At 30.8% G+C, this 27,540-nt stretch overlaps 1 protein-coding gene across 1 annotated transcript; it reads right to left on the minus strand.

Annotated features, from left to right (window-relative positions):
• Positions 1 to 6,034: 6,034 nt before the first annotated feature.
• Positions 6,035 to 11,814, minus strand: LOC107644303 (caffeoylshikimate esterase). The gene is made up of 9 exons (XM_088488276.1): positions 11,668 to 11,814; positions 11,299 to 11,519; positions 9,028 to 9,057; positions 8,628 to 8,754; positions 8,358 to 8,504; positions 7,953 to 8,083; positions 7,721 to 7,861; positions 7,388 to 7,486; positions 6,035 to 6,546 (listed from the first exon to the last, which is right to left on the minus strand). Exons 2-9 carry the CDS (start codon positions 11,497 to 11,499, stop codon positions 6,319 to 6,321), a joined length of 1,104 nt encoding a protein of 367 aa, XP_088344402.1. The 5' UTR covers positions 11,500 to 11,519; positions 11,668 to 11,814; the 3' UTR covers positions 6,035 to 6,318.
• Between the last annotated feature and the right edge of the window lie 15,726 nt (positions 11,815 to 27,540).

Raw genomic sequence — 27,540 nt, forward strand, 5'->3', positions numbered from 1 at the left:
AGGGAGTTTTCTTCCCAGCTCAATCAAATTCTGATCTCACTGGTTACTCATATTCAGATTGGGGGACGTGTCCGAATTCGAGATGATCCGTGATATGTTATTGCTGCTTCCTCAGATCAGCCCTAATCTCTTGGAAAAGCAAAAATCAAACTACTGTTTTTTACTCCTCCACAGAGGCAGAATATCGAGCTCTGGTGGCAGCAACTCATGAAGGTTTATGGGTGACTTATATCCTCAATGATTTCAAAATTCATCAAGAAAAACCAACCATTTTGTATTGTGACAACCAAGCAACTCTCCATATCGTTGCAAATCTAGTTTTTCACGAAAGAACCAAGTACATAGACATTGATTATCATGTGGTTCGTGACAAGACTCAAGGTGTCCTTAAACTTCTGCCAATATCTTCAGCAAATCAAACTGCCAATGTACTTACCAAATCACTTGCTCTAAGACCTTTTCAACCTTTTATTCCAAGCTTGGCTTAATAGATAGCTTGAGGGGGGATGTTGGGGAATAGAAGTGTTAGCTCATTGATAATATAATAGAATTCAGTTAGTAAACTAAGTCACTTATATTTGTCAGTCAGTTAGAGAAATTAGCTTAGTAATGAAGAATAGATGGCTAGTTATATAGTATAGATAATTAGCTATTAGTTGAGCTTATTATGTGTGTATATAAGGAAAGTTTGTATCTGATGTAAGTGAGATTCATTATTCTAATAAATCAGAATTCATCTAAGAAGCTCTCAAAATTCTGCTCTAGCAATCTTCTCTCTCTCACCAAATCATCATCAAGTTCTTTCTCTGCTACCTGAGACAAAAGTTCAATACAGAGGAATACTTTCCTAAGAGATTGGAGGCATGTATAGAGCTTCTGGCCAAGAAGATGTGTGTTGAATAAGAGCTAATTGCTGATCAGAGGATGGACGGTGTCAGTCGGTCAATGGCACCCCAAGACCCATGAAATTGTCAGAGTTTGACCCCTGACAGTTCACAACCTAGGGATTATTCAATCTCACTCCCCCGATTTGGTTTTTCTTTGTGAAATAAAACATCAATCTCGACAGGTGAAAAAAAAAATCCAGGACTTGTGGCTACTCTAATTGGCAAATTGTTGATCCTTCTGGTAGTAGGGTGGACTTGTGTTGGCATGGAAGGATGATTTTGTTATTCAGATTTTCAGTTGTTCTGAGTTCTATATTACTGCCTTGATAAAAGCTATCCCTCTTAACATTGAATGGAACTTTGTAGGCATTTATTTAAACTACAATGAGAATATTCGGCTATCCCAGTTCCAAAAAATCTCTTTGGTGCTCTCCCAACTCCAAGGTAAATCGATTATTGTTGGTGATTTCAATTCTATTATTGATCAAGGTGAGAAACTTGGTGGTAATCCTAAATCTCATTCTTCTATTGCTACCTTTAATTACTTTGTTGGAGATAACTCCTTGATTGATTTGGGAATGGTGGGTAGACTATTTAATCGGAGTAACAGACGCAGGGAAGGTGAACTAATTCAGGAAAGGCTTGACAGAGTGATTGTTGATGAATCTTGGTCCCAATTATACTCTCATCCCACGGTCTTTAGACTATCAGAGTCAGGTTTTTTATCACGTTCTCTTCTTTTAGATACTAACTACCAATCGAAGAGATCAAAGAGGAGATTCAAGTTTCAATCCTGCTGGTATGGTGAAGAACAAATTCGTAACTTCATCAGCGAGGTCTGGAACTCAGATATAGAAGGTTTAGCGATGTTTAGATTATTTCAGAAGCTTAAATTAGTTAGACACCAATTGATTCTTTGGCAAAAGAACAGCTCTACTAATTCTAAAAAGGAAATTGTAGAAGTTACTGCTCTTCTAGAATAAAAACGGGTATCAAGCATCATGGGAGATACTGAATTACTTGAGCTTGAATAGCGGCTTGAAAAAGTATATTTGGACCAGAAATTTTATTAGAAAAACAAATCTAGAATTAAATGGCTAAAGGAAAGAGACCAAAATACAAGCTTCTTCCATCGAGAATTTAAATCTAGAACCAGAAGAAATAAGATATAGCATCTACAGAGGGATAATGGGGATATGGAACAACCAATGCTGATATTGCTAAGGTGGATGAGGACTACTTTAAGAGTATTTTCACATCTTCTAATCAGGCAGATCCTGGGCCTTTTTTCACAGACTTCGAGCCTAAGGTTACAAGTAACATGAACTGTAGGCTCAGAAGACCTGTTTCTATGGAAGAGGTAGTATCCACCCTCAGAGTGCATCAAGAGAGAATGGTATAACGGCTAAATTCTTCTATTTCTACTTGGATATAGTGAGAAAAGACGTGTTCTGGGCGGTGAGGAGTTTATTTGCTGGAGGTAGAATTTTGACAAGTTTTAGCCACACCAATATCTGTCTAGTGCCAAAGATCCCAGATACGAGTGATATGATTCAGATAAGGCCTATCAGTTTGTCCTCTGTTGTCTACAAAATCATTTCAAAAGTACTAATCCACAGACTCCAAGGGTGTATGAATAAGGTAATTAGCTTTACTCAAAGTGCATTCTTGAAAGGTAGACTTATTTCTGATAACATTCTTATAGCACACGAATGTATGTACTACTTTAAACAAAAAAAGCGAGGCTTGGAATACGAAATGATACTCAAGCTTGATATGAGTAAAGCCTACGACAGGGTGGAGTGGTATTTTCTATGGTTTATTATAGAGAAGTTGGGTTTTGAATCGAGATTTATTGACTGGATTCATGAATTGTTGACAACGTTTCTTACTCTGTTGTTGTGGAAGGTCAACTCTATGGTTTTTTAAACCAAATAGTAGCATCCTTCAAGGTGACCCTCTATCCCCCTTTTTTTTATTATGTGCAGAATGACTTTCCTTCTTGCTACACAAAGCAGAGCAAAACAGTCTCATTCGAAAAATTCAGATAAACAGAAGATACTTAACTATAAATCACTTACTATTTGCTGATGATTTCTTTCTATTCGGTAAAGCCTGGGAAAATAGGTATGTCTCTATTCTAGAATTATTGGAATTTTATGAGAGCTTCAGTGGGCAAAGAATTAGTCTTAATAAATCGGCTCTGTTTTTTAGTAATAACACTCCAAAACTGATTACAACCTTTCTAGCAGTCCAACTGAATATTTATCACATAGGTGCACAAGATAAATATTTGGGTCTACCTTCCCTTGTCAACTGCTCTAAGAAAGTCACCTTCAACTCAATCAAAGATAAGGTTCTCAAAAAGACACAAGGATGGAAAAGGTGCTTGTTATCTAATGGAGGAAGACATGTATTACTCCAAGCAGTTCGTGAAGCCATACCAATATACACATTGTCATGTTTTAAACTTCTGAACAACTTGCTAAATAAAATTTCTAGTATTCTAACCCAGTTCTGGTGGGGGGTAGCACGGTTCTGAAAGGCGAATAGTGTGGATTAGTTGGATAAGATGACTAGGTCTAAGAAAGAAGACGGGCTTAGTTTCAAAGATCTCAGGACTCAAAACCTAGCTCTTTTAGGTAAACAGTGCTGAAAAATCGTAACTCAACCTAACTCTCTTCTTTCTAGAATACTTAAAAGTAAATACTTTAGATTTAATTCTATCCTTGCAGCAGAAGTAGGAACTTTACCTTCTTGGGGTTGGCAAAGTATTTTTGAAGGGAGGCGAGTTATAAAGAAAGGCATTAGTTAGAAAGTAAGTTCTAGTAATATTCGAATCTTTAGTGAACCATGGCTCGCTCCTCCTTACCCCTTCACTGTTCCACCATCTGCGACACTATTATCAGATAGTTACCATCTGTTATGGATGAAAGACCTGTTTTTTGTCAAAAACAGTGAAACCAAGTATTAATTTTAAACCTTTTTTCTCCAAAAATTGCTCAACAAATCCTCTCCATAACCCCAAATAAAGGTGAAGACACAATTCAATGGGTAATAAACAGAGCAAAAATATATGATGGTGTATCAAGGTATAGGGGGTGCTTACCAATTTTACCATACCTCCATTGAATTTTGTTCGAACTTTATGCAACAGATGACAGTTTGGAGCCATTTATGGAAGTTAAAATTTTTTCACAAAATTTTGCTCTTTGCGTAAAAAATCCTCCAGGACAAGCTTCCTGTTCTGCTTTTCATCTACCAGCGGTTCCCATCCACTCCGACAACTTGTCTAATTTGCAAGTCAGTTCTAGAATCACTCATGCACTATCTATTTTTTTATGGAGACACTAATCTAGTGTGGAAAAAGAGTCCTTTGTCTTACCTCAATCCAGACTATAGATGTTCTTTGTTCTTCGATTGGTGGAGGTATTTGGTGTTACAAATTGGACTTCAAGGAACAAACTCTCAAAGAGCTGGATTGGTTTTGATTATAACTTAGAATATTTGGAAAGAGAGGTGTCAACGAGTCTTCGAGCGTATCCAGGAGCCTCCAAAAAAAGTGCTAACAACATCGTTTAAGTTGAAGCATGAACTATCTATTTTGCCTTATGCATAGTAGTGCCTAAAATTTTTTTTCCTATCTAATTTTTTATGTTATTTTCTTCTTAAAATTTTATATGTTCGTGAATATTTGAGAATCTCTTTTTTTTTTATTTTTCTTGTCCTGATTTTTAGACATTGTATTTATTTTTCTATTGAATAAAATATCACTATTATCTTTGGAAAAAAAAGTTAGTATTGACAATACTTTCCTATTTAATTGTAATCTTAAAAATTTAAATTTAAATTTTTAATTTTTTTTTTCTAACCAACAACCCCTCTCTATTTGTATTTGAAGGATCTAAGAAGGAAGCAAACACTATTGTCGTATTAGGTTTATATGACTATGAAATTATAGTTCATTGTGTCCTAATAACTGATTTTAATTTGGTGTATTTAAGTAATTCTTTGGTTGTAATTGAATCTATCTCTAATATTATTGTTATTACTTCATTTTGTGATGAAGTTTTATTACGAGTATTTGACTTTCATCATCTTTGTTTGGGCTCAATTGGTACAACTAACTTCTAATACGTTTTTGTTAATTGTAAATCGTGTCCAACATTGTTGTCTTTATAGATAATTTGGTGGCTTATTAATCGAATTTAAATCTTGAATATATTCAAAAAATTTGGTACTTAAGATAAAAGAGGTGCTAGTACAATTATATTAATATGGTGATGTCTATATATAATACACTTCGACTAATCAATGTGTACCGTAATTTTGACCAGAAGACCTTCTATGTATTTAAAGATTTTTTATAGTAAAGCAACAAATAAATCTCCTGATAATTTATAATTCGAACAAAATAATCATTAGTCTTTAAAAAAAATACTAATAAAATCTTTAAAAATGACAGATATAGATACACTATCTTTAGATTAATCCTTATGATTAAGATAAAATATCTTAATTTAAACTAATTTGTCTATGTTTGTTATTTGCGAAATTTTTTTAATATTTTTTGTTAAAAACTAATCTGTCTAAAATATAAATTCTCAATAGTTTACTTATCAATTTTTTTTTTTTAATGTAATGTTATGTTCAATCTTTTATGAACTATGTATGCTCTTAGTCAGTATATTACTGATGAGTTCATCTGTCAATTTCATTAATTTTGGTCACTTTGTTTACTTCTCATTATGTTACCATTGAAGAATTTGATGTAAATTAATTTACAGTAAATTATTGAAGTACTAGAAGGCCAGATGGAGTTTTGCAACAACCAAAATCAATATTATTCTATTGAGCTCAACTCTTATATGCACGTAGAAAACTAACTTTTTTTTTTTCGTGTTTGATATTAACCATAATGAGTAGCAGAAAATTTTACGAGTAAATATCTAATAATTTGGTCTCTAGTTATTTATACGAAAGACAATATGATTTAAAAAAAAAAAAAACCGAATAGCATAATAATCTTAGCTTAGAGAGACAATACAATCTCATAGTTAAAAAATCTGTCAAACACTAACATAAATTAATTTAGTGGTCCACCTTGTAACAGGGTTTGGCAATTAGCATTATTCAACCAAAATTAATTACTCTATTTCAGGTCAAAATCCTTTATTATGCATGTGGAAAACTTACCTTTTTTGTGTCCTTGGTACATCAGCCATAATAAGTAGTACTAAATTAGTAATTTTTGACACAAAAAGTACCATGTAACATAAATTACTTATATTGAAACATAGGAACATTCTACTATGCAAACTTAAGTTTAGTAAATACAAGCAGTCAAGCACATTTAAGCATTGACATTGCTTCTATATCATACTAGTACACCAAATAAACATTATGATTATCTAAAAGTAGAATAAGGTGCTTAATACTTGTATTTTGTGGTGCTATGGTCATCAAGCCAAGTTATAATGTCAGCAAGCACATGGAAAATTGTTTCATCAGGTTCACCTTCAAGGAGAGTGTGAAAAGCATCCTTATAGAGGATCAGTTTCTTGTCTTTCACATTAGCTTTCTCATACAAAGCCTTGCTAGCTGATGGATCAGTTATTATATCAGCTTCTCCATGCATGATCAATAATGGCACACACACCTGTCAATTAATAGAGGATTTCATGTCATCAGAGTAGGTCCCACAATATAACATGTCATATCTTGTCATTGCAGTCTTAAACAAAATAAAATAAAATTGATTATAGTAACTCAAAGTATTTTGGAAGATTTAACATCAACTTGAATTCATGGTGAACCTAATAAGTGACTTTATAATATCTACTAATTTTTAGGGTTAGTTTGGATTGATTTTAAAAAAAAATATTTATTTATTTTATTTAAAAAAAAATTAACAGATAAAAATTATTTTATATTTAGATAAATTTTTTAAAAAGATTTTTAATTATTAAAAACGTCTTTTATTTTTTTTAAATAAATTATTGCTAACTTTTAAAAAAGTAAATAATTTGTTTTTTTTAATAAAAATATTTTTTTAAAAAAACGTATTCAAATAGATTTTAAATTGAATAAACATTCTTTATTAAAAAAATACTTTTTTTATTAAAAAGTCAATCCAAATTAATACTTAAATTCAAGTAATACTACATATATTTTATACCTAATATTTAAATAATATAATATTTATTCAATTTTAAATCCTAAAATTTAATTTTTAAAGACTAAATTTTAAATCCTGAATTTTAATAATATAAAAATAAAATATTGACTAATATTAATACGATCTTTTTAATATAAATTAAATTCTAACTTTAATAGTTATTTTACTAATTGAGTTCAACATAATAAAACCATATGTTCAGGGTTAGTGTTACTCATAAGTCCACAAAATGTTATTTCCTTCATTTATTTTTATCTATCAAAGAAGTTTTGCATCAATTGATAGGCATCATATAGTTCTAGTTGTTCAGATAGAAAATTACTTCTTCCAATCTCTGTTCTAATTCTTGTGTGGCCTTAAGCAACTCCAATGCAGTTCCAAGTCTTGGTTTATCCTTGTATAGTAACACATTATACGGTGCCTGTAGCAAATTATGTTGGAGGATAAAAACAAAGTGAAAATTATCGTGAACGAGTTTTATATGTAAAATTACACATGAAACTCATTCATAACAATTTTCATTCGGTTTTTATCCGCCAAAAAAATATATCAAAAAGAAAAATATCAAAACATTAATTAGAAAATAGACAAGTATGTTTCTTCCAAAATTTAACAAGAACATATCAAAATATTATTTGCATAATTAAAGGCCTACCAATTTTCTTTTCTTCACATCTCTATATATATTTTCTTTCACCTCTTCCTTTTGTGGAACTAGCTTAGTCTTGGGAAGAACCTTGGCGACACCAATTAGTATTTGTTTAACCAACCAATGTGGAATCATATCTTCAGCAAACTACAAAAGAAAATTGGTTAATTAGTTGAGTGACATATACATACATATATAGATATATAGATATAGTGTATTATTAGTTTAATTAATATACCTTGCATAAAGGTGCAATAAGAGCAGCACCATCCCATGCATGTGGTTGTTTGAAGTGGATTTTCAAAGCAATGGCTCCTCCCATTGACTCACCTAACAAGAAGCTTGGTAAATTTTGATACTCCTTTTGTTCTGTCCAAAAAAAAAAAAAAAAAAAAAAAACCTAACTGAAGTAAGTTAAAAGTGAAGAAATCCTTAATTTAACTGAAGCAAAAAAACATCAATTTTTTCAGTTAATATCAACCAACATTTTAAATTTTTTAATTTTAAATTCTAAATTCTAATACTAAATCCTTCAAAAAAAATAATTTTACAATAAAAAAAATTATCTAATATTGACTAATAATAATAAACATAAACTTCCACTTAAGAAGAATTAAATCAAGTGAAAAATAATGTATCTTACCCTTAATTTTGGAGAAATGCTCAATGACATCATTCACTAGATTTTCAAAGCTAGGAATATAGCCATGAAGGCCATCTGAGAGACCAAATCCAGGGTAATCCATTGCAAACACTCCATAACCAGATGTTGCTAACTTCCTTGCAACTCCTAAGTATAAAATATATTACACAAAAGATAAAAATAAAAATAAAAATGAAATCCAATAATAACAACTTTTAGTATTAAAGTTATGCATTAATAGATAGATGTGTAATGTAATGTGTTCCATGCCTTCAAAGTAAAATGTGCAAGTGTCTGCATAGCCATGACAGTAACAAACTATTGCTTTCAAAGAAGATGTTTCTGGTAGCCAACTTTTGGAGAATATCTCTAATCCTCTCGAGTTCACTTCATAGCCCTGTATGTACATAATAATTAAAATCCCAGTGTAAATATAAATTTAATTTTCATGAGTGTAAAGAAACTTTACACGTGTTTCCAATTACATAGCACAACATTATTAAAAATAACTATTATTTTTATTAATCGCGTGAATGATCATTCAAAAAAATAGATGTGATTACACGACATAAAATATTTTATATTGTCAGTGCATCAAAATTAAGCTCATGTAAATATCACCTCAAAATAACAACAATTTTAATAGAGGAAAAATGATAGACTCCTTTACCTCTTTCATCTTTATCCCATCTACAGGTAACTGTAACAAATTTCAAAAGCAAAAATTAGTTGCAATATCCTCTTAATTTCTTTCTATATTAGGATACAAGCTAAGGCTAAAACTAATTTTTGTTTTCTCTAAAATAATTTTTTTTAAAGTTATTTATTTTAGTCTCAATTATTGATTTGTTATGTTAAATAGTTGCCTGACAAATTAAATGCCTGCATCATGTCACATTAGTAATTTAACTTATTATATATATTGTTTTTAACTAACTACATTAATATTTAATGGAATAAATTAATAGTAAAAATTAAAATAGAAAACTTCTAAATGTTACTTGGTCAAAACTGAGAAAGAAAATTTATAGGAAACAAAATTAAAAAATATTTTATGGAAAAGAATTATTTAAACCTTGATGTAATAATAATATATAGGACGAGAATAGGAGGTTCAAACCGCCAAAGCAAGGGAATTGAATATGGTATTCAATATTCATAGATCGTTCGGATATTTTTTAAAAACTTATCTGCATTGTCTTTTCCCGAATTATGTAGTATCCATGTTGACCTTTGACTAGGTGGATCATTTTATTTTTATTTCACTGACAATAATTAATTTTATAAAATGAATTGAATTTTTTTCCTAAGAATTAATACTTTGAAAGAGTGTTATTCTTATTGGTGTCTTATCTGATATTCAACTGCTATTTTTATATATAGATGTATACATTTTATATAATAAAAATATAAAATTAATTATAGTCTAATAGTTAAAGATGGTGTGTAAATAATTTTTATAACTTAAAAATACTAAGTTCAATTTCTTATTATAATTTTTTTAAAATTAATTCTCAATGCTTGTAAAAATATAGTTCAAAAACTTAATCAATTCGCCCCGCTGTACTCAATTCGGTCGATTTTATTTTATTTTATTTTATTTTTATTAAAGATAGGGAGACTCGACCAATGAGTAATAGTTCAAATGGCATAATCTTCTCATACTCATCTAAAAGGTTGCAGGTTCGAGTTTTCCTATTTTTGGTAAAAAAAAAAAGATAAGGAGACTCAAATCCGCAACTTCTTAGATGAGTATGAAAAAACTATATCATTTGAACTATAACTCATTGGTCCGGTCGATTTTATAATATATGTATAGCTATTAATAATTATAATGTTATGCATTTTTTAGAATATAAAAATTAATTCTTATTTATATGACAATTAGTCGTGTTGCTCGAGTTACCAAACAAAAAGCGCATGCAGATATATAAATCTAAATTGTAATTTTTATTTCTAGGCTATCCCTTTGTTTTTTGGATGTTCTATGCTACTTATGGGGTAAAAATGCATATATATATAAATTAAAGCATTTTCTAAAATGGAACGAGTGACGAATCAATTCAACAAACTAATAAATCGGCACAAGTCCTCCATTTATAAGGCATTATTAATTGTTCTCTTAAATACTTCATCTACATTTGCACTTTATTGATTTTGCATCAACAATAATGATATTTAAACCCAACATTTTAGCTTTAAAGTTTAGATGCTAGAATCACATCATTAGTCAACACACAAAATTTTAAAAAATAAAAATTGTTAGAATCTAAAATTTAAAAAATCTGAATTTAAGTATTATTATTAGAGGTAAAAAATAATGAAAATAACTATGGCACACATAAAATAATTAACTATACTATATATACACTAAAAATTAATCACTCATATAAAATACATATTAAAATATAAAATACACAATAAAAATAATATAAACAATATATATACTAACTAATTTAATAATTAATTTTTTGTATATTCATAGATTTTTTTGTAAAATAATAAAATAAAATATTACAGAATTTTATAAAATTAGAATATCAGTATTTGTTTTATAGTGTGTGTGATTGACAAAGATGTGTCTCATTAACTAAAATTAATTATTTTTAAAATTAAATAGAAAGAAAAAAGAGAGATGTATGTATGCATTATAATTGTAATAAGAATAAATGACCATTTGTACTCATGAAAGATGAAAACGCTAATATATGTATCTATATTAGATCGAAACTAAACTTATACCCATGCAAGAAGTTTTTTGTCCGACAAAAGTACCTATGTGGCACTCCAACCCTTTAAAGACAAGGTATTTTTGTCACACAGAGGATATCTTATGTAAGTACAAATTTAGTTTCGATCTAACCTGGGTACATATGTCAATATTTTCATCTTTTATAGGTACAAATGGTTATTTATTCTTGTAATAATGTAAGAATGTTACCCGAAACAAGCAGTGATCAATGGCAAGCTGAACATGCTTAAAAGCCTCACGAGCACGTCTTCTAGCTGGTGCTTCATCCATGTTACACACACCAATGTTTTCTAACATCACCTCACTATAATTCTCCATCACCATTTCTTTCTCTATTTCTTCCTCATCATCATCATTATCTTCTCCTTTTTTTCTTGTTCTTTCGGCCATTTTTCTTCTAGCACTTACCCCTATATATACACAATAAAAATTAAATGCATGCTACCACTTTTAATTACGAGTACATTATTGGAACAATAATATGACAATGAAAGAAAAAAATAAAAAAATCAAGTTGATATGAAGAGATATGGATGGAAGAAAATGTGTCTCCCTCACCGGTGTGAATGTTACAGAGAAAATTAAATTAAAACAAAAAAAAAAAAGTTTGAAGGGAAAGTGGGGGTTGGAAATTAAGAAAGAAAAGAATATATGATGATATGATACGAGAAGTAAGAGGGATGAGTAGATGAAACTATGGCAGGAGTTTGGTTCATAAATTAAATAAACAAGTGGTGGATGGATGGAGTAAATATTTTCTCACCTATGCATTAATGCTATTGCGTATTATTTAATTTATTTTCTCTGATCTATTTATATAGGCCAGGTTTCCTTTTCAGTTGGTAATAAATTAAGAATTATATATTATTCTCTCAGATATATATTTAAGAATACTTATATTCGGCCGTTATGTGAAATGTAATTTTAATGTAATAACTAACACTCATTTATAATTTGTTTTTTAATAATATTCTGTAACCAAGTTAATTATCCAACTACGTTAGTATAATCTAATTAATATTCATGTACTATTATTTTTAATTATCTTTTGTTTAAATATGTCACTATATATCTGTTTTTTATGATTTCTTTTTTTACGGATTTTTTTTTCTGCGTTTTTCTTCTTCTTTTTACTTCCAATGTTGTTATTTTTTCTTTTCCTCATTCTTTTTTTTTATTTTTTTCTTTTATTATTGTCGTTGTCAACACCACCACGCCACCACCTCTATCTCTTCCTCCTTTTCCTCTTTTTTTTTTTTTATCTAATTTAAATTTCTTCGATCACCTTCTTCCTTTTCCTCCTCCTCCTCTATCATCATTATTATTATCGCTATCATCGTTATCGTTATCACTACAAGAAATCCGGCAGATAGCGGCGGACATTTAGCAGCGATTTTTATAAACCGCTGCTAAATAGAATCTAGCAGCGGTTAGCACGACGAATTTGTAAGAAGCTACTAAAAGCGTAACATTTTGCAGCAGTTTTGCTTTAACCGCCGCTAAATGTCACCTGGGCAAATATGTTTGATGAGCTTTTTGCAGCGGTTTTCTATCAATCGCTGCAATATATTTTTAAGTTGAAATTTCTTGTTTAAACATTGCCTTGTTAAGTCTATTCAAGTTCTTGCTAATATTTTTTTTTTTGAAAAACATGTTTTAAACACGGTAAGTTAATGCATTAGATACAATTTCGATTTTGTATTACGTAAAAAATAATTCATAAATTAAAAAATATTTATTACATAATAATGTGCACAAATTTACGATTGGGCTTTTCTCGTGTACTATCAGCGCATTTTGATTTTGTATTCAAGCATAAATTGAAAAAAAAAAATCAAGCCAAACTCTTAATTCATAAAGTGAAAACAAAGTTTAATAGAACTTAACAATCAGAATTCTTGAAATAGACAAACAAGTATTGAGTCAAAACTTCTCTTCAACAACGTATTCACCTGGCCAGAAAAATTCTGTCACAAATCTACTACAGTCACATGATAAAGGATCTAACAAGTCATCTCCAAACCATGATTTTTTGTTCAGATCGAAACCCCTTTTTGCAGCATGTACGTCATCTTCTCTATTTTGGGTGTATAAAGTTTTATTGTCTTTTTCCGGGACCTTATTGAGCTCAACATGCCTAGAGGTGTCATATCCACCGGAGGAGATAGCATCTAAATCATCTTCTGAATCAGTGTCTGCCCCATCTAGAGTGTCATCAACTATTTCCCCTGAATATTCAACTGACACTGAAAATATGAACATTCAAACAACAACTTAAGTCTACTTAAAAGAAAATGATAACTCCCAGGTCATTAGCTAGTAATTAAGAAAAAAATGCATTAAAATGGTAAGCACTCTTTAAACGTAAACAAAACAAAATTAACATTTACCATCTCCTTCGTTGGTAGTTTGGACGGATTTTTTGGAAAGAAGTTCTGTAATAGAACGTTCCATATACTTTAGTTCCTCTTTTGAAGCAATATCCAACTCAACAACATGCGTGTTTCTAAAGCGCGTCTGCATCATAATAAAATTAACCAGTTCATGGTCTTTTTTATAATCATACCGTGTCTCTGTGATTCACTTCCTATGCTAGAAATTTTTTTCTAACCTTTAATTCAGCAAGTATGTTTTCGGAGGTCTTACCAACCACAAATGTCACAAAAACATACCCAAATTTCTCCTCGTACATTGATCTCCATACATGAAGTTCCTACATATTTTAATATGAGCGTATCAACTATTGTTGGTTATTTGTTTTAAGCTTATATCAACTTAAAATACTTATCATTCAAATATAGTTTAACTCAAGTTTTTAATGGTATGCCTAATGAACAAACCTGCACAGTAGCTTCGTTCGCCGTTTTCAAGTATTCATTAGAACAAGATCGTCCTGATATAGCCTCCAACCAAGACCTAACATTCAACTTACAGAACCATATGTCCTGATATAGTCGTACGCTATCTTCTAGCGGATTTACAATCGCTGCTATCTCTTCTGTAGCGATTAAAAACCGCTACTAACCGACTAAATAACTGCTGCTATCTGCCGGTTCGTTATTATCATTATTGTTGTCTTCTTCTTATATGTATAATAGTTCAAAGCTAGAATGCGCCGAAATTCCTTAATGATGACGACACACAAACAAACTCGGTTCAAAACAAGTTTAAACCAGAATGCGCCGAAATTAAATCAAGAATGCACCAAAATTTATTAATGATGACGACACACAAACAAACTCAGTTCAAAATAAGTTTAAACCAAAATGCACCGAAATTAAATCAAGAATGCACCAAAATTACTAAATGATAACTCAAAACTCCTCCTCCTCCTTCTTCTTTTTCATTATTATCATCTACATCTTCTTCTTCTTCTCCTCCTCCTCCTCCCCTTCTTTTTTTTCCAATTTTTTCCTTCTTTATCGTCGTCACCACCCCCACACCACCACCTTCATCTCCTCCTCCTTCTTTTCTCATTTGAATTTCTTCGATCTCCTCTTTTCTTTTAATTTCCTCCTCCTCCATCATCATTACTATTATTATCATTGTTATCGTTATTGTCATTATCGTTGTCTTCTTTTTATATGTACGACAGTTCAAATTCAGAATGCACCGAAATTCTTTAATGATAACGATATACAAACAAACTCAGTTTAAAACAAGTTAACACTAGACTGCACCGAAATTCAAATTCATAATACATTGAACTCAAAACTCCTCCTCCTCCTTCTTCTTCTTCATCACATCATCTTCTTCTTCTTTTCTTATTCATCATCTTCTTCTTGTTTTACCTTCTCATTATTCTTCTAGTTTTACTCTCTTAACAAGAATAAAAACAAAAAAAATCAAATAAAGAAAAAGAATAAACACATAATATTGTAAAATCACTAGGAAGAGGAGGAGGAAAAGAAAAAATACAGCAACAACAACAGCAATAAAAGACAACAATGAGAAAGAAACAGGTAAAGAAGAAAAAGGAACGCGAAAAAAGAGGAGAAACGCGAAGAAGAAGGAAAAGAAGGAGGAGGAGGAAGAGAGGAACGTGAGAACGTTCAAGTAGTTGGAGCGTGTATTCACACTCTCACAGTCTCACTAATGAAATTGATTTTTATTGGACTTGAATCAACTAAATTGGACTTAATTACTAAAAAAATTTGAATGTTTAGCATGACTTTTTTTTTTTCTAATTTATAAAGTATTATTTTATATTTGTATTAATTATTGTTCAATACGTATTTAGCATCAATTGTTACAATACATCAATACTAATTAGAATATATATATATATATATATATATATATATATATATATATATATATATATATATATATATATAAAATATGGTGGTGCAATAATGTTAGAAATTAAAAACTAATTGTATAGCATATAAATAAAACATGAACACATTAAAGTTTTAATAAATATAGTATTTATGATAAACAAAAATTTAAATAATATCACATATTAAAACTTAAAAATAATAATATTTAATTAAGTATATACATATATAAAAATTTTATCGTAATATACAATAATTTAGATTTTAAAGATTATTTTTTAATAGTTATAGTCCATAATCTATAATACTTATTATATTGTAATAAGGATTTAGACGTTTAGTTAACCTGTATTCTAAGAACACATATAATAAAATTTATAGAAAATACATAATATTTATTTTTAATGTATTTATTATACATTAATCAAAATATATATTAGTAGTAATCTTTTTTATAGCATATGTTAACTAAAAAATCTTATAGTAATTGTTTTTTTAGTAATTAACCATAATTGCGAAGTGTTCTGCTGGTAGATATTGTCCACTTTAACACTCAAAACCTCACAATTTTATTATTGATGGAGGGACAAAAATTACTCAACCCATCAAATATAACAAGTCCTATAAAGAAGAGATCTCCACATTTTTATAAAGCATATTTTGTTCTCTTTTTCAATTTATGTGGGACTTCATATTCAGTCCATTTGGTACTTGCTTAATTAAAGTAAGCTATTTTATCCTTTCATCACTTGAAAAATTGGCCTTGATTCTCTCCAATTGGACTTCTGTTTTAATAGGCTACATCTTCGAACTTTCTCAGTATTGATGCATATGAATAGATAATGCATCACTAATAAAGTCTTTGTTAAAAAGTCCCTCTAGAAGTGCTTAGAATATTTTCTCTTCATATATATGTGAAGCCTATGTCTAAAACAATACCACCACCATGAGAGGTGAATATGTCCATGGAGGACACTCAAGAGCGCACGACTCACAGCAGCAGCAGAAAGGAAAAGCAAAAGCGAGTGGAAGGAAAGGAAAGAATGTGAGAAGATATCAGAAGGGATGGTATGAAATTTATGGGAGACTCCTTTTTGGTGCCTAGAGAGGAAAAATGGATGATAGAAAAAGAGGACATTCAGGGAGGTAATGTAGCGCTAAACACATCGTCTTGCGTTGTAGTAAAAGGAGGAAGAAGGCATGTGGTAGGAACCAAGATGGAAGAAGATGGTAGTTCTCTTCAGAAGAAGACATTATAGAGCTAGCAAAGGAAGGAGCCACCGAGATACAAGACCAACACATGAAAGGTATAGAGAAAAGTCAAAATCATGAGATAAAAGTGAAATGTGTAAAAGGTATTTTCAACTTTTTCATTAACGAAGCTGCCGTGAAAACCCTCAAACACCCTTGGTGGAATAAGCTTATTGTAACGCTACTAGAAAGGAGGATTTCTCTGCCAGTTTTTACTAGGAGGCTTGAAACCATGTGAAAAAACAAGGAAGCTTGGAAGTGATCGATATCCGTAATGATTTCTTTATTGTTAAGTTTTATTCTCAAGAGGACTTGGATTTTGCTTTGACAAGAGGGCCCTAGAAAATATTTGATCACTATCACTGAAAACCAAATTTTAATCCCATAGAGGCAACCGTAGATTACATCGCCGCGTGGGTGCGGTTGTCTGGACTGGCCATCGAGTACTATGAGAAAGAGATGTTGTAGAGAATAGACAATGTAGTAGGAAGAACTTTAAAGGTTGATGCAAATACTACTAGCAGAACAAGGGAAAAGTTTGCGAGGTTATGCGTCGAGCTTGACCTAACAGAACCCTTGATTTCTCAATACTCCATCAATGGAGTGAAGTATAAGGTGGAGTATGAAGGCCTCCACAATATATGTTTTTTGTACGGTGTTGTAGATCACGAAAAAGTAAACTGCTCAATAAATAAGGTGTATGAGAAGAGCCAGAGTGATGCAGCAATGGTGGAGAAAGAAGGAGGTTATACGACAGAGAACAATAACGAAAGAAACGGTGGGGGAGATAAGGGTAATGCAGGCATTTCAAAAAATGATAGGGGTAAAGGTGTCATGGAAGAGGAAAATAGTGTGTATGGCCCTTGGATGATGGTCAAAGAACAATACACGGCAAAAGAACTGAGAAGAATCAAGAAAAAGAAGGTAGTGGAGGAAAGGGGGAAACGAGCAAAAAGAATGTGCCTGGAGGCAATGGTACGAGGTATCAATTTCTTACAAGATGCGAATGAAGAGGCTAATGATGCAAATAAAGACAAAGCACCCAATCAAAAGATTATGGAGAATGTTTTCCGGCAACAACCAACGGATCCCATGAGACAAAGCCAGCCCAAGACCAACCCTATGGTTTAAAATGGTGCTAAAAATAAAGCCCAAAACCAGGCACAAAAAAAAAAAGAATCCAAAACCCAAAAATCAACCAAAGAAAATCAAATGAATAATAACCAGAGTTTATCACAAGCCCAAGCTAGATCAAGCCCAGACAAAACCAAAAAAGCCCAAATGCTAATCCTACCCAAGAACCACCATGTAGCCATTTTGTTACAGAAAAAAACAATCACGTGATCCTTATAAGCCCAAATCCCCAGACCAATACCAATGGAACCTCACAACAGAACAATCAAAAAGTATCCCAACAACAACCCCATCTTTCACCCCTGAATCTCTCTAGCAACAAAACCAGTGAACTCCATATGAAAGAAGAATTTGTGCCAGAAACACTACAAATGGATGAAGACATAGAAGAGTTGGTGGAGCCAGATCCAAAATCGTCAGACCTGAACTCCATAAGTTCAGAATTGATGGTAAAAGCTCTACGACAATATGAGCAATGTGAAGGAGCTGAAAAGGCAATGAAAGAACCAAATCCTCAGTTGGAGGTAATGGAGGGAATGGAGGACACAAACAGTGAAGCCGAGAGGATGATGGAAGGTGTTCTGCACTGAGCTTTGTAGGTGGATAAGCCTTATTTTAATCTTTTGTATTAATGATAATCATGTCCTAGAACTGCAGAGGGGTGGCGTGTGCTTCTTTTTGCCGAACCCTTAGATAAATTGTTAGCTTGCATAAGCCCAATGTGGTGATTTTAGTCAAAACTAGGTGCAGTTGGGACGTTGCTATCAGAGCCATTAAAACTTTTGGCTTTGATTTTTGGCATGTTGACAAAGTAGTGGGTTTTAGTGGAGGAATCTGTGTACTTTGGAGGGATCTTGACATTCAGATAAATGTGATTGAATCCAAGAACCAATATGTGCAAATGGGAGTGAATAGAGGAAGTGATAGAGAATGGCTTTTAACAGCAGTATATGCCAATCCTAATGAAAACAAAAGAAGAGATACATGAGGAGATCTAAAAAATTTGCAGGGTAGTATATAGAAGGAATGGTTCGTAGTAGGAGATTTTAACAACATTGCAAAACTATGTGAGAAGAAAGGCTGAGGAAGAATAGATACAAATGCTTGTAGGCGCTTCAAAAAAATAGGTGAATGATTGTACCTTGATCGACCTAGGAGCAGTGGGAACTAGATTTACTTGGAAGGGCCCAAAATGGGATAATTTGAAAAGAGTGTTTAAAAGACTTGATCGTGCTCTAGCAAACATAAAATGGAGACTGAGATTTTTGGAAGCGAGAGTGGATGTGTTGGCTAGAGTGAAATCGGATCACCATCCAATCTTAGTCACCACTAATCATATGGAAAGTAAAGTTGGAGAAAAGCCTTTTCGATATGAAGAAATGTGGAGTATGCATCCGGAGTTCAAGAATTTTATAAAACAACACTGGAACTATCAATATCAAGAAGACAGAGAGTTGAATGGCTTCATAGAGAAATTAATCAGATGGAACAAGGATGTGTTTGAACATATTGAAAAGCAAAAAAGAAGGATTATAGCGAGAATTGCTAGTATTCAAAGGACAAGGAGTTATGGGAGGAATAAATTTCTAGAAGAATTAGAAGGGGAGTCAAATAAAGAACTTGAAGAATTATGAGACAAGGAGGAGACAATGTGAAAGCAAAAATCCAGGGAACAGTGGTTGATCGACAGGGATCGAAGTACGAAATCTTATCACACTAAGACGATAATTCAGAAAAAAAGAAATCGAATCTTGAAACTTAAGAACAACGATGGTGATTGGATGACCGAGCATCAAGCTCTAGTTGATTATGTGATGAAATTCTTCAAAGAATTATATAAAGAAGAGAACCTAGACTCAAGCAAAGTAGAAGAAGAAAGTAGGTATCCTATGCTAGATGAGAATATAAAACACAACCTGACAATAATACCAAAGGCTATGGAGGTGAAAGGAGCAATATATAATATAGGGTCTCTCAAGGCTCCGAGGCCGGATGGATTCCCAGCTGCCTTCTTTACGGAGAACTGGAAAATAGTGGGGGAAAGTGTAATCAAGTTGGTGCAACAATGATGGAGGAATCCGAAGTTAATTAAAGATTTGAATACAACTTTGATAACTCAATTCCGCCCTATCTTCCTTTGTAATGTGAATTATAAGTGCATTTCAAAGATAGTGGTGGAAAGATTAAAGCTAGTTCTGAGGGACAGAATTCTCTTTTTCAGGCAAGTTTTGTTTTAGGACAAAAAATCTAAGATAATATAATAATAGCAAAGGAGGTTGCTCATATAATGAGGAGAGTTAAAGGAAGAAAAGGCCTAATGGCGGTGAAATTTGATTTCGAGAAAGCCTATGATGGATTAAGTTAGAGTTTTCTAGAAGATTGTTTGGTAAATTTTGGACTAGATGAGTTGATAATTAAAATAATAATGAGTTGTGTGCAATCTATGTCATACAAAATTTTATGGAATGGAGGAAAAACCAATAGCTTTTAGCCCACTCGCAGAGTGAGACAAAGAGACCCGATTTCTCCATATCTGTTTGTGATAGCCATGGATGGGCTGTCTCAAATGATAGAGAATTGGGTGGACAAGGAAAGATGAAAATCAATAAGAATAGGCAGATTAAGACCAAGCATATCTCATTTGCTCTTTGTGGACAACTTGCTAGTGTTTGCTGAAGCAACATGGGAGCAAATAGAGGAGATTCAACGTTGTATGAACAGATTTTGTAAGCTCTCTAGATTGAAAGTAAGTGTGGCAAAGACACATGTGGTATTCTCCAATAATATAAGAAGAAAAAGTAGAGACTCAACTTTAAAAATCTGCAATTATCAAGAGAAACCAAACCTAGGACGATACCTTGGTGCTATGTTCACAAATTAGAGGAAAGGAAAAGAAAGATTCAAGAATGTAATAGAAAGAATACAAAGTAAGCTAAAGGGATGGAAAGCTAATTGCTTGCCACTAGCAAGAAGAATAACTTTGACCAAAGCTACTCTAAGCTTAATTGCAAATTTCGAAATCCAACATAATAGGATACCAAAGGGAATCTATATACAGCTGGAGAAAATGCAGAGAGAATTTATCTAGGAGAACACATAAAATTAAAGAAAAATACATTTGATAAGTTGGAACACTCTATGTCTCTTAAAAACTGGGAATGAAAAATATATAGAAAGTTAATGATGTTTTTCTCATGAAACTAATTTAGAAACTTGTGACTAATTTCAACAGCTTGGGGCTAAAATTTTTAGTCACAAATACATCAAAGGAAGAGAAAATACTAGAAAAGTTCAAAGCAAACAAGTTAACTCTCCACTCTGGAAAGAACTGGTGAAATTATGGCCTATAGTTACACAGAATTGTAGCAAAATGATAGGAAATTGAGAACAAACATCTTTTTGGTTTGATAACTGATTTCTAGAGGAAGGATACCTCTACGAAAGCAGTCAACAATGTACAACAAATTCATCTGGAAGAAACTGTAGCAGATTATATTGATGATGATGGGGATGGGATATACGAAGGATGGAGAATAAGCTACCGAGTTTGATTATAAACAAGATTAGACTATTCCTCCACCAAGATAGAACACAGAATATTCTTTTAGATGGAAGCACAATACTAGAGGATAAGTGACCATAGCATCAGCATACCAAGTGCAAACAAAAGATTAACAGAAAGAAGAAAGAGGCATATGGAAGGCCATTTGGAGCTGGAAAGGGATGGAAAGAACCAAAACCTTCATGTGAAAACTATCCCATGAAAAATTCTAACAGCGAAAAGGAAGATGGGAGCACATCTAACATGCCACCATTGCCAAGGCAAAAGAAAACCATAATACATGCGATGAGGGACTGCCCAAAGACAGCCAGAATATGGTACAAATTATACATCTAGCAGCAGCGACAATGTTCTTTGGCACAGAATTGTTCAACTGGATAGAGTTGAATTTGGAAAACTCTGTGGGGATATCTTCCACTTTTTCTTGGAGGGGTGAATTCTTCATGACATGTTGGTGGACTTGGAATTGGAGGAATAAGGAAGTTTTCTTTCCCCCATTCCAGAGGTCTACTAATGTTATCAAAATAATTAGAAATAATATAACAAATTATCAGGTGGGTTGTATTAGAAAGAGAAGCGGGAGAGAAAGGCCACTCCCGAGAAGAGAGGAAATAGCGTGGAATCTACCTCCTAGAAGGTCCTAAGCTAAATACTGATAGGATGGTCAAGTTGAAGAATAGTGAAGCTGGCTGTGGAGAATTGTTGCGATATTCTCACCCAAACAAAGGTGAACTAACATGATATTCTCACCCAACCAATTCACTTCTATCAAACCCTATCTCAACAACGGGGACCAATATATCAATGGCAATCTAAAACAAGTCATTGTCTAACTCAGTTATCAAACAAGGATAAAATATTCTCGCTCTACTATCACATCCCTAACAAACATAGGGGACCAACATACCAACGGCAACTATTGCCTAAATCAAATATCAATCTATCAATTACTCAAATATCTATCAAGTCGAATTCAAACAATCCAAACCAAAGCAATCTCACCAACACTACCCTCATCAACAAACAGTGAACCCCTCGAATCCTCACATCCTCACTTACCCAGTTATAAGAGTCGTGATCCTCAACTTTATATTTTTTCTTACCTACAATTCTTTCAGAAAAGCGAAAAGAAGAAGAAACAGTGGCAGTAACACAAACTAACCTCTTTTACGCATGCCTTTAAGACTCCAAAACGCTTCAATAGGAAAGTAATGCCACATTTAATGAAACTATTCAGTTCCATGAAAAACCCTAATCATTGCATCTATTAAATCAATGGTTCAAAATTACATTAGAAAAACTAAAGGCACAATCAATGATAAGACTATTACACTTTTTAATACACGTTAACTTCAAATCACGTCTGAAATTCAAATTATTTTATTCTTTATTTTTATAAAGTAAGTTGATTTGGAGGCTCCATACCTATAACTCAGACCGCCGAGTTATAACTAAAAAAACTCAACCTGCTTTATCAAAATATAGCCAGGCTAAGCTTGGGAGCTGTGATATGGCCGCTATAACTCATCCTTAATACTATAACTCGGCAGTATACGTTATATGGCCGTTATAACTCGTCCTTAATATTATAACTTGGCAGCATACGTTATAGATCAGTTATCAATAATAGGCACCAAAAGAAATATTGTAATGCCCTGATATGTTATTACTCTCCATTAATGCGAATTATTGAGAGTATAACTGTCAATGCTTCATCCCAAAATATAAAAAGGAGGTAAAACATTTATTTAATTCATTGCATTTTCTGCAAAGCTTATTACTCATTTATTAACTTGAGTGTCAGAATGCCTTTTGCAGGTATTCACTCCTTTATTTTCTTCTTATCGACATATAACTCATCCCAACAAAAAATTTACAAATACTCATTAGCACACAAATTATACACCAACCAACCTCTATCAGAACAGTTACCATTGTATATGTAGATATATACATACATATGTAGTGTGCAACAGTTTTAATTATTATGTATCCTATATATGTTGTTTGTCTAAAGGGGGCACTCATATATAAATTAGAGATATATGTAGAATACAGAGAAATATTCGTTGTAAAAAAAAAAAGAAAAAAAAAAGACCCACATAATTTTTTCTCTCTCACTCTATGTGTATGCATATTTGATTTTATATATGTATAGGACCAACCGAGCAAGTACCTCGACTAAAATGTCCTATACATGTATGCACCAATTTAACCCTTAAATCGTCTTCCTTATATCAATACTTTATCCATCTTCTAATTACGTTCACTAAAATTAATTTAGTATTATTAGTTCAAAATTAATTAGCGTCACTTATATAGGATTTGATGCGTTTGACATCTCATGATGCCTGTATAATAGATGCGGTAATAATAAAAAAAATAATATCTAAAATTATTTTATATAATATAATATCTATAATTTTACATACATAATATTTATAATTATATATTTATTATATTTAAAATTATATAATTATTCTAACAATAATTAATAAATATTAAATAAAATAACTTTAGATTATTTAGACTAGTTTTTATTATTTTTCAAACATTATTGTAATAGATGCATCTCCTTGCACTAATTAATGTGATTTTTAAAAATCATAATTACATTTTTTTAAATATATAAGTGCTATGTTTTTTTCAGTTTAATAATAAAAACGTTTGGTTCAATAAATAATATATCAATTATTATACTAAATATACATTAAAATTAATTATTAATATAAAATATATATTAAAAATAAATTAAATAATATATATTATATATAAATATATTATAACTGATTTTAGTAATTAATTTTAATTCATACTTAGTATTTTTGATAATCTATTTATTATTAAAGTTCATAAAATTGAACAATATTGTTTACTCCATTGTTTAATAATAAGCGATAGACCAAATAACTACTTTGCGGGATTAGCTATACATTTTGTTAACTAATTTGGGTTGGTCGAGTGGTCAGCTCACTCGTTCGCTTAAGTAAGTGTCGGAGGTTCGAATCCTGCCTTATGCATGCAGTAACTCATTGGCCAGCGGCAAACCCTTAAATGAAACTCCGATCCACGACGGATTAGTCCTTGTCCTGTCGGACTGGAGGATAGGACAACCAAAAAAAAAAAAGCTATACATTATGTCTACGTTGGAAACATCAAAACAAAATACTATTACTTTTGTTAATTAGTCTAACCCTAAAATTTATATATGCATTATTTGGCCTTCATTATGTATGGCATAATAGTCTGAATCTAAATCTGGTTCTAGAGCTGTGTATTCTGAGCATGCATGCATGTCAGCATGTGCATGTATCTATCTCCAAACCAATAACTACACTTTCCTTATTATTCATTCAAAATATTGAAAGAAACATTTGTAGATGCATCCCATTTTGCCACACCATCTGAAAATGGGTTGTATGTATGGCACTCATCAATATAAAGTCTCTGCTCATTTTCAAATCAACTTAATTAATTCAACCCTTGCAGCCTTATATTAATACCACCCCATCTACCTATAACGGAGGGGATATCTATTATTTATTCTCTATGCATCCTAATAATTAACCAACGCGTCATGTTCATCCATTTAAATCTTGAGTGTTTTAAATCAAATTGGATGATTTAAGTGTTCAGTTTACTCATCTGTTTAAATAAGTATCGATACTTTTGTATTTTATTTTATATATATAACAATTTTATTATTGGCCAACGACAGTCAATGAACTCTTAAATGAAATTCAGATCCACAATGGATTAATTCTTAATTTATCAAACTGAAAAATGCGAGCAACCAAAAAAATATTAAGGGCTTGTTTGGTTGAATTTCTAAGAAAATATCTTTTTTTGAGTTATCTTTTTTTAAAAGATATTATGAAAAAGTAAAAGTAATTTTATGTTTGGATATCTCATGCAAAAATATCTTTTTATCTATCAATTATGTTTGGGTATAACAATATAAAAGTATTTTTTTGTTTATTTATTACATGGAAAATATTTTTAATTTTTTTAAGAAAAAAATATCTTTTAAAAAAAGATATAAATTACAACTTCTCAAAAAAAATATTTTTTTTTTATTTTTCTAGTGTTTTTACTTTTACTACTAGAAATTTGCCAAACATACTAAAAAATAAAAAAAAAATCCTTTTTCGTTAAAAAAAGATCTTTTTTTTTACAAAATAATAACACCCAAACAAGCACTAAGTAAAGTGTTTTAATTAGCTGATTGGTAATTCATTACTACTTCTTTTAGAAAATTATAAGTTGCATATTTATCTTTCCATAAGTAATAATCTTGTTAAATAGATCAACCATAATAATGTGCTTGAGTAGTTAATTAATTAATTATGGTTCTCTTTTGATAAATAAAATTAAAATTTAATTTTGATATATTGTAAATATAATATAAACGATTAAATTTTATACATGTATTTAATAATGTATTACTAAATTAATAAAAATAACTAAATTTTATATTTGTTGTGAAAATATTTATCAAAAAAATAAATAATATAATTGAATAATTATATCAAAATTTTATACTGGTCAATACATAAAATTAAACTCATAGTTATCCCCATAATTCTTCTTTAATTTACACAAATCTATAAAGTAAAATAAATAAATAAATAAAATTGATTAGCACCCTTCTCTAATGATGCATGCTCACATCAATCTTCACCACTGTTATGTTTTTTTTTTTTTTCCAATCACTGTTATGTTTATAGAGGAATGGAGTCACATTTTACAAAACAATTAGGTAATGAGCACAGTGTGAGAATTACAATATATAACATCCATAAGACTACTTATCACAACAATAATAGCCAAGAGGATTAAATAAGATTTTGGGGTGCTTTGACTTTAATTTGAAAAATGCATAAAATATATATAAATGTGTTAAATATATAACTATTTATGGTTTTTTTTTTGTCGGTCTAAATTTTTGGATCACAAGAATAATAGCTAAGAGGATTAAATAAGATTTTGGGTGCTTGACTTTAATTTGAAAAATGTATAAAATATATATAAATATGTTAAATATATAATTATTTGTGTGTCTTTTTTTATTGGTCTAAATTTTAAAAAAAAAATAATTTTATAATATAATATTAAAATATTTATAATCTAAAGATTTAGAGTTCAATTTTTACTTATTTAAATATAGTATCATTATGTCACTAGTAACACAATACAAATTAAACACAATAGAAGAAAAAAGAGAGATGAAAGGGAGAAATCCTAATAAAATTTGTGCAGAGAGAGAGAGAGATGTTGTAAATAAAAAGAAGAGAGATAGTAAAAATACATATGATAAAAGTTAAATTAATAATTTTATAAAAAGTTAATAGTAGTTGATTATATAAATTAATTGTTGAGTAAATATTTAATTCAATTTGTTAAACGGAATATATCTTTAAAAAGTTATTTTGTTAATCACATCTTTTATAATTTATTTTATTAAAATTAAAATCTTTCAGTGTTCAGAATATCTCTTTACTGCAAAGTAAATGTGCAGTTAGTCAATTATTGTATAATATATATATGTATATGCAAATAGCAATATTTAGCTTTTAATGTGAAAATTAAAGTTTCATATGAAATGATAGTAGTAATAGTAATGAGCATCAGAGCAGAAATAACTTTTGAAATTGAGCTGACATGCGCGTGAACTCCAACTAAATGGCTTCATCAATGTAATAGGCTGCAACAGAGGCTTCTTTGACCAAGGAAAAATGCAAGCAGTGAATTTGTTGCCGAGTTTGAATGGTCGAACCAAACTTAAAATTTTAAACTATCGAAACAAATAATGAAAGTAATGAAGAAGGTAAACCGATAGAATTGAAGAGAAAGAAGGGGAAGAAGGAAGGATTTATTCAGTTCTGCTGATTAGCCGTGGGCAAATATATTATCCCCTGGCTAAAATACTGAATTTCATGAAAGCAGCGTTACTAACAACTTGGCCATCGGTACTATTAAAAGTACGAATAAAAATTAAATTTTAGATAATATATTATTTATTTTTAAAATTGAAAACTAAAACTAAATTCAATTTTAATTTGTTGTCATTCGGTATTGTATTTAAAAATTATAAATTTATTTTTAATTACTTATTATTTATTAGTGACGGTCGATAATCAATTTAAATTTAACAAAAATAAAAAATAAATAAATTATATTACCAACTTTACATTTTTAAATAAT

This window comes from Arachis ipaensis, chromosome B5 (assembly GCF_059453495.1).
Source record: "Arachis ipaensis isolate K30076 ecotype BB chromosome B5, ASM5945349v1, whole genome shotgun sequence".
Classification (NCBI taxonomy): Eukaryota; Viridiplantae; Streptophyta; class Magnoliopsida; order Fabales; family Fabaceae; genus Arachis; species Arachis ipaensis.